General features: G+C 32.4%; 1 protein-coding gene across 2 annotated transcripts in view; it reads left to right on the top strand.

Annotated features, from left to right (window-relative positions):
* LOC106879394 (protein disulfide-isomerase A5) overlaps positions 1-9558 on the top strand; it is a 62539-nt gene that overhangs the window by 37173 nt on the left and 15808 nt on the right. For both annotated transcript variants that reach the window (XM_052966959.1, XM_052966960.1), the window contains exons 9-15: positions 904-995; positions 1928-1996; positions 4295-4431; positions 6251-6318; positions 7383-7477; positions 7702-7767; positions 8658-8797. In XM_052966959.1, the coding sequence (XP_052822919.1) occupies positions 904-995; positions 1928-1996; positions 4295-4431; positions 6251-6318; positions 7383-7477; positions 7702-7767; positions 8658-8797 (667 nt within the window). The remainder of the gene's footprint in view (positions 1-903; positions 996-1927; positions 1997-4294; positions 4432-6250; positions 6319-7382; positions 7478-7701; positions 7768-8657; positions 8798-9558) is intronic.

Raw genomic sequence — 9558 nt, forward strand, 5'->3', positions numbered from 1 at the left:
AGTATATTTATACAGTAGTATATTTATATTTTGTAGTATATTTATACAGAAAAAGTAAGTATTATTCCATCCAACATAAATAAAAGTCAACTTCATCATATTTAGGCCCTTATTTTTTCTGTAAAAACCTATTTTGACATTAAATGAGTCAACTTCTGGTACAAATGTTTACATTTTGTTTGTCTTTTTTTCAACAAAAAAATATTTCTACAAAAAATTCTGGAAACGATTTACTCATGAAATTTACACACCCCTAAAGCTTATTTTTACTTTTGTGAAAAAAAAAATGTGTAAATTACATTGGTTTTTATGGTACTTGGCTTTAATGAAGAATTACAGCAAGATAAAACTGGGTAGAAAGTTGTATTGTAAGACTCATCCAATTCCTACAAACTTTGAAAAATGGATATTGGGATGGGAATTTTAGCAACTGATAAATGATTTTGTTAGTAAATTATGGCAATTGAAAGCACTTATGTGAGTAAATTATGGCACTTACAGTTTTATTAGATAGTATACTGTTTGCACAGTAGAAAGAACCACTGTTGTTAAGAAAGATTGTAATTCCCTAAATATCTGTATACTTGAAACCCTAGCTAGTATATCTTAGTTCTATCTTCATTACAAAATAACAGATGTTTTAAAGTTTCAGTTCGCCATTTTACCTAACCACATTTTTCATGACTGTTAATTGTATTATTACATTCCATTGAATCTAATGTTTGTTTGCTAGAGATAACATTAGATTTTTTGCACTAACATCATGTAAATAACCACAGAATATTGAATTCTTGCTTATTCTTTGCCTGTCATATTTGTCTATATATTCAATTCATGCCAGCAAATAAGGATAGTAATGTGTTGCTGTTTATATTTCAATGAATAACAATTTTATACTTACAGATTTTAGCTGGTCTTGATGCAGACAACCCTCAGTTTTTCCAGTTAAGATTGCAGTACAACATCACTGGCTTCCCAACTATCTTTTACTTTGAGTAAGTAAACATATGAAACTAGTAAATTTCAGTGAATTTAGGTTTGCTTTTACAAACTATCAGTTTCTTCAAGCTATACCATATTGAATCAAATTTAATATTTATACTTCTAAGGTAGCAAGCTGGTAGAATTGTTAGCAGGCTGAGCAAAATGCTGAATGTCGTTTCATCTGTCTCTGCATTTTGAGTTCAAATTCTGCTGGGGTCAACTTTGCCTTTCATCCTTTTGGGGGTTGGTAAAATAAGTATCAGTTGAACACTGGAGTTGATCTAATCAACTTACCCACTCTCCCAAAACTGCTGGCCTTGTGTCAAAATTCAAAATCATAGAAATTAGTTCTGTTTTCTTTTTTCAGTTTCAGTATAAAGTTTTATTTTTGTTGTTCTTTGTGTGAGGGCACAAAACCCTGTTTTTGTTGTCTTGGATGTTGATACATAGCTCTATTCTTACAGCTTTGGAATACCCTTTCCAGTATATTTATTTCTATTTCTGGGATCTATACTGTCAAGAATGCATTAGCTTTATTTACCAACAGAAGAACTTGCAACATCTTTAAGTAGCTTTTGCTTCTCTGATGTTTATTTACCAACAGTACAACACTGAATATCACACTTTATTGTAAATAGTTAAATAGTTTGACTCATCACTGTTTTTCAGTTCATGCTCCTCTAAGGTTGATAATTTAACTACACAGAATATAAGGACTAGTTGACTAAACTATACTTCTCCAATTACCAAAATATAGGGCATTTTCTGTAGTCAAAAGGAAACCATTTTAACAATTAAACAACTAAGTAAACTATTGTGTGAAGTATTTTAAAGCTAAGAGTAAACAGATAACTATGATGTATCTGAACTTTTTTTGACAGGTGACATGAAATATGATATTGTCTGATTTTGGTTAAAATAAAGATCAATTTATGTTTTGCAGAAATGGAAAATCATTATTTCAGTATGGCGGGGAAAATACAAGAAGTGGAATCGTTAAATGGATGTCAAAGTAAGCATTTTATCACAGAATACTGCATAATACTGCTCAGATTTTGAAGTCAATTCCTTCCGTTTCAATGTATTGTATCTGTGTTACTTTTCAGGCAACAATCTATCTCACTGAAAACCTTATTGTTCTTTTTTTTTTTTGTACATATAAAAAGATAGAACTATCAATACTAACAAAAGTTGTAATTCCTTAACTATCTGTACACTTCAAACCCTAACAACTATGATGTTCTTAGATCCATCTTCTTCACAAAGTAACAAACTTTTTGTTTTTCTGATCCACCATCTCACCTAACCACTGTCTTAATCATTATGGTATTGCATTCCAGAGAATCTACTGTTAGTTTGCTAGAATTGGCTTCTTGCACTATCAGAATATTGAATTCCTGCCTATTCCTTGCTTGTCATGCTAACCATATATTCAGTCCATACCTGCATATAAGGATAGCAGGAATGTGTTCAAGAATCTTGAAGCTGTGTGATGTGAATTTGCAATAATAACTTCAAGGAACAAGTCAGCCACCTGATTACCCACCAGTTTGTTAAATAGACAAGCCAGTCTTTCTAGTTTATGGTTTATTCCAGCCATAAAACACATTTTCCAGCAATGTTAATTTTTGAATTGATAGAACTATTCAATCAGTGGTCAAATTGACTGATGGAAAAATAATCAAAACCCTAATAATTGATATGAGACATTAGAAAATTGATCATAATTGGAACTTTTATGTTAGACTCAGAGCCATCATGAGTAGCTATTTACAATATTTGCATTTGCTGTATTCTTTTGTATGTGTGAAATCTTACTTGTGAATGTTGGAGATATAAATAATCTCTCTTGAAATAAGTGATCTCAGCATATGCACCACAATCAAGATTGGCTGATGAATAAAATGCCCATGGCTGATCAATAAAATGCCCATCTCTGTGAGGCTTTCTTGTAATATATCTGGATGACTATTGACAACTAACTTATTAGCATAACTAGGATCTTTAATGGATATGTTGGGTAACACCTCAAATGCTTTTCCAAAGGACATGGAGGCTATGGTTTTAGTACATAGAATGAAAAAGGCTCAAGGCGTTTGGAGTTCTGTGATATAAACAAAGTAACCATTTGCAATAATAACTTCAGGAAATAGACCAAATAATTGACTAGTTTCATTAGGAAACAAAAAAGTCAGATTGTTATGTAGTAAGTACTTCTCAGCTTAGACTTGTGATTAGTGATATCAGAGTAAGTGCCTAATGGATCTAGAGACACAAGACAAGATAAAGAAGGAAGATATGAAAGCTGAAAAATTCTCTGGCCAGATGTAAATTTAAAGAAATATTAGGTGATGTATGTGTTGGAAAGTAGAAAGCAACAGTGGCCTATAATTCAGAAGACAACCGAGAATTTTTGTGAGACAATCTGCTGCAAACCACAGACCTGAACTGTAGATGGAACAGAATTTCAACCAGACAGAAGGTGACGTGGCAGTAAAATGATTCAGTAGATAGAACTATAAAAGCTGAGAGACAACCTGGAAAGAATGGAAGAAAGGGAAGGGGGCAAGGAATAATAACTGGTAACTAGAAGAGAGACTTGATGTCAGATATACTTAGCAAGGAGAGAAACAGAAAATAAGAGGTTTGGTTATATTTTGTGACATGAGGATCAGAGGTGTGAGGTATTGCGGATTGTAGCATGTCAGTATGAAACAAGATGTTATTGGTGAGAATATTGAGTGACACACTTGTTCTCACTAAAACTAGGAAGAAAAAGGCATGGAAATTATATTTTGAGAGGTTGCTGAATAAGGAGAATGCTTGGGAGAGACAAATTATCTCAAGTAGACCTAACTGAGGGATAAACAATTTAAATTAATAGCTATATAGACTAAAATTAACTGTCCATTGAAGATACAAAGGTAGGAAAGCAACTGGATCATTAGGAATTCTATCAGAAATGTTAAAATTATTCAGTAAAGTGGGGTACACTAAGTCACTTGTATAAGCAATCAGATAGTAAAGGAAGAGATCATTCTCAATGATTGACATTCCAATATCATCATCAGTTGCTACAAGGCAAAAGAGATGCTCCAGAAAGAAACAACTACAGAGATATCAAACTGATGGACTAAGTTATGAAAGTAACAGAGAGGATATTTTTAATGGTTCCTTTGTATTGTTAGATTAACTTTAGTTGCTAATAACAGTTTCACTGCTTATTAGTAATACTTTCTCTATTTTTAATACAATGTACAATATAACTGAAATCTATTCTGACTTTATTTTTTATTTTGATATTTTTCAGCCCTACACCACCAAAGGAAGCAGAAAAAGACGCATCTTTGTTTGATGATGAGTCAAATGTTGAACATTTGTCAAAGATCAACTTTGACAGCTTTCTAGCGGAACACTCGTCAGTCCTTGTGATGTTTTATGCTCCATGTATGTCTTTTTAGAATATATTAACTAGTGAACTTTAGATTTAATATATGTGTGAAGAAGCCACTCCATCTGGTGCTGGTATTTGGATGACTATGAGGTGTTATAATTGAATGGCTTCTCAATGAAGGATAACTCTTATGTAGTAGAAAAGAGTAGTCTCTCTTGCTTTCCTTAGGAATTCTATTATTAATCTAAAGTCAGCTAACAGGGGATCTATTGATGATAACTATATCAAAGTTTAGTCTTCTTGATTGGAGATACAGTGGGTTCTTTCAATATGTGAAGTTTCTCAGAAAGACAAGGATAACAGATATAAGCACCAAGTAAATAAAAGAGAGCTTTATTGAGTATACTCCTTTATGCTGGACAGATCATTTCACTGATTCTTAAATGTCCAGTTGAAACAGGAAAGAGAGGTGGTATTTTCTCTGTGCTGAAATCTGATGCTGTACATATGCTAAGTTAACTTCCCTTGAAGTTGATGGCTATAAGTCTTGTGCAGTTCCTTAGTATACTGTCTGGTGGAGTGAGAGTTATCATAAGAAGGAAGAATTCCTTCAGTGGGCAGGCGGATGCCTGAGAAAGGACTGCATAAGTGTATCTTTTTTAGTTGTTGTTGTGTGATATTGGAAAAGTTGTTATTTAGGCAGTAATAATACCTTAACATTATGCATGTTAAAAAGTTTGTAATATTTATGTGTACTTGGGAAATGATATCTAATGAGGGATAAAGAGTTCTTGGCTATGTTTGTTGAGACATTTAGGTTGAGATGGAGGACTGAACCAAGTTATCTTCCATGTCTTTGGTGGATGGTGAATCCTTGCTGTATCGTAATTTCTCACCAAAGTCATTAATACTTTGTACTAGAATGTGAACCTGTTGAAAGTGACTCTGTCTGAGAATAAACTGAAAATTCTATTAATGCCAGCTACTATATTTCTAGTTATAGTTGGGGGCAGTGGCAATTGTATTATTGGGTGGAATTCCTATAAATATATATGGTTTCATCATTAGACTGCCTTGAAGTCTGAAATAATGTCTGTAGTTAGAGTGGTGATAATACTTATTTTTAAACCAACTCTTAGAGAATTCCTGTTAAGTTCTTTTTTCAATCAATGGTATGGCTGTACATATCATTTGAAACTGCTAGGCTAGTGTTCCTGTACAAACTTGGGTTGTGACTTGTGCATGCGTGTGTGTGTGCTTGCACTTCTTGAGGGTGTTTAGGATAAATAACCCTGTCTTGTTGTAGTTCCCTATAAAAATTTTAAATAACAAATCACCTTCCCCTTTGATATTAGTAGAAGTTGTCATGATATAAAAAGAACTTCTTAGTGTTCCTGACTGTTCTAACATCAAGATTGCTAATCCGTGTGAAATGATTTCTTAGGTTCAGGGTTACCAAGAAGAGAGGTTTCAATTTGGAAGCATAAAAATTGATGATCTCAAACTGGGTGAATCTGCAGGCTGCTTTGTTATCAGTACCATGAAACCATTTAATAATGGTGGTGATCCAGTTGTTCTGTGGACTAATCCAGTATCCTTTCTGATAATAGCATTGAGGATAGCCTTACATACTATGAGGGTCTCATTTTTAGAAGTATTTATCCCAACCAAGATTCAATGCAATATTTGGCAGAGTAGCTAGAAATAAATTTTTCAACCTTGATCTATAATTTACACACTCTGTAAGTGGCTTTACTATATAGATGGTTATATAAATGAAAAATCTTAGTTAAGAAATTATGATTTCTTAATTTACCAAATCCTTATATTTGCTTTCCATCATTATTTGTTAACAAATTATTCATTTTATAGGGTGTGGTCATTGTAAGAAAATGAAACCTGAATATATTGAAGCGGCTGCAACATTAAAAGAAGAAAATGTAATTATGAAGCTTAGATTTAATATTCGTTATTCCATTATCAAAGTGTTAACCATTATCTTAGTCTTTCTTATCAGAGAATAAGGCTTGCAGTAAAGAAACTGTTTGTGGTCTACTTAGTTAGTATGAGAAAGTGTACCAATGACTGTAACACTTTTAGTTTAGGGGCTTGAGGAAGTTGAGTGAAGTTAATCTGCTAAAAGTTTAGTTTGAACTTTTGTATACTGGGAAGTGATTGTATGCTGGAAGAGAGTTACAGTAGAATATTGTTGTAATGAGAAATGGCAGACCAGTATTTAATATGAGAGTTGGGAGCTGAGACATGAATAGTGGTGAGTGCAAAATGAAGAGTTGTCTCTAATTAGTAAATGAAGTGAAAACATCTTTCATTCAAATTCAAACTAATTATAGAGCAACATTAATATTTTATTGGTAGCAAGTTTTTTTTTTGAAAGGTACTAGTTTGAATTCATATATAAAGCAACCACATTCTTCTCTGGGTACCATAGTTGATTAAAATTATTCAATATCACTCTATTAGCCAAAAATCTGACAGTTTGTATCCTGTTACCAGCATCTAATTCCACCTAATTGTGAGGAGGCACAGTTTATTGCATGTTGTAGAACCATTGTATAATTGCTGAGAGTTCTTTTAGTATATATTGCTGAGCTGATATTTAATGATAAAAACAATCTCTATTAGTGAGTTATTGTCAAGATGGAAAGAGAATAGATGGATCTAGCACTACTACTTTTTCATCTCATATTCTTTCATGATAAATCACAAAATGGCACAATTTTATCTTAAGAATCATCGGATGATATTTTCCATTTACAATTTGAACCTTATTTTCTCACAGCATTTTTTATGCTCTGTTTATTGATGCATTTAATTTTCTCTTGAATAGTTTTTTTCATAAGTCTCTCCTTCATTCCTTCTACAATTCTCTGTAACCATTTTCTCACACAGACACCTTTATTTGTATGTATTTCACCCTGTATTTTTTCATGTGTCTTTCTTATAGTTGCTAAAGCTATTTAATTTATGATTTTGCTACCTACAGATTGAAGGAGCTTTAGCTGCTATTGATTCCACCCAAGAAAGCCAAATCAGTGAACGGTTTAAAATTAAAGGATTTCCCACTGTAAAATACTTTCGGTAAGTGTTAAAAAAGATGAAGTAAAACATCCCCAAAAAACTATTTCAAATTTATCTCTGAATTGAAAATGTTACTGTGGATGTATTTAATGAGTATTTATCTACATCTGATTGAGTATATGAAAAAAGATTCTGTATCATATTCATAAATATTTTCTTAAATATTGTTTAAGATTTTATATTACTTTTAATTCAATAAATACTACATTTGTTTGTGTTTTCAGCAATGGAGAATATATGTGGGACTTCAATGAAAGAAAAGCTTCTGACATTGTTTCCTTTATGAAAGAGTAAGTTTTGTTTTAATTTTTATTTGACAGTTTTTTTTTTTATATCACTAGACATAGACATATCTGCCAGACAAAAAGCACCTGTACTGGTGCCATGTATAAAGCACCCATGCCAGTGCTACATAAAAAGCATTCTGTACATTCTGTAGAGTGGCATTGAAATTATGCCATTGAAATTATGCCATTGAAATTATGCCAAAATAGACAATTGGAGCCTGGGCTGCTCTGTGGCTGACCAGCTCTTGTCAAACCATCCAACCCATGTCAGCATAGAAAATGGACGTTAAATGATGATGATGATTTTCCTATGCAGGTATGATTTTGAAGGTTCATCCAACTATGTCTAGCAATAAGTTAAATATATCCCTTATATGCATATAAACTAGACAAGTTTTGATTATATTATTGTTTTATGATTTTTTTTATATCTATATTTGAATGTTTTAAGGAAATTTTTTAATATTTTGTATAAGGTAATGGATGAAGTCATTCTTAATTTTGAATCCTTTAGGAAGATAATTTCAGTTCCATTTTCGCAAAGATAACTTTCTATTGTCTTCAATTTTCAAATTTTGTAGTTATTTATCAAACGATAAAACTATTTGTGATTTAGTTATTTAAATCTATTTACTGAGTTCATTTTAGATTATAGTCCATTCTGAAATGCTCACATACATCACTTGTTTCTTTATTAAGGGGAGAGTTAAAAGGTATCACTATAAGAATTTTGTTAGGAAATAAAAGGTGTAGTGAGACATCATCCATGCTGACCACACTATTTAATGTGGTAGAAAGTAATTTCAATTAGATATTTTATCTCATATCTTAACCAATTCTAACAGTAAAACTCAAAATATCAAACTACAGCTTCAATTATCTTTCTATTTCAGTCCCAAAGAACCACCACCTCCACCTCCACCAGAACCCAGGTGGGCAGATACTGAGAGTGATGTTCATCATTTGACTGCAGAAAACTTCAAAACTTTTCTGAAGAAGAAGAAACATAGCTTAGTAATGTTTTATGCTCCATGTAAGCATTTAGCTCATTTTTTGCATTCACTAACATCTTGGTTTTATTTTTCATTTGTGTGTATTACATTCTGAAATACACTTCTTTTTGTAACATTCTTTTAATGTATTACATTTATTTGTATGGTGAAGTGAATATTCCATCACAATTATTTAATCTTTCTTCCATTTTGTTTTTCTGTTAACCAATTTATTAAAATTTTCTTATAAGTTTATTTTGCTTCTAAAAACTGGTTAATTCCTCTCAGTAGTCAATATCTGAAATATTGTCCCTCAAATTACCAATTCCTATCAATTAGCTTTGTCCCATTTTGTTTGTATTCATTAGTTGTTTCCTTGATACTTTTATTGAATGGTAATTTCTTTAGTTCCTATGGAGTACCACAACAATGAAATACCTGTTCATATGAGACTCAAATGTGTCTTTGTAATTTTTATAATGTACGTGGACGTGGCACGTACAAAGCATCTCCTACACTCTTGGAGTAGTTGGCATTAGGAAGAGCATCCAGCCATAGAAACCTTGTCAGATCAGACTGGAACTTACCAGTTTTCAGTCAAACTGTCCAACCCATGTCAGCATGGAAAGTAGACATTAAATGATGATGATGATGATGATGATGATGATGCTAAGGCATGGTTGTGTAGATAAGAAGTTTGTTTCTTAATCTTAATCATAGGCGTAGGAGTGGCTGTGTGGTAAGTAGCTTGCTTACGAACCACATGGTTCTGGGTTCAGTCCCACTGTGTGGCACCTTGGGC

This window comes from Octopus bimaculoides, chromosome 4 (genome assembly GCF_001194135.2).
Source record: "Octopus bimaculoides isolate UCB-OBI-ISO-001 chromosome 4, ASM119413v2, whole genome shotgun sequence".
NCBI classification, from domain to species: Eukaryota; Metazoa; Mollusca; class Cephalopoda; order Octopoda; family Octopodidae; genus Octopus; species Octopus bimaculoides.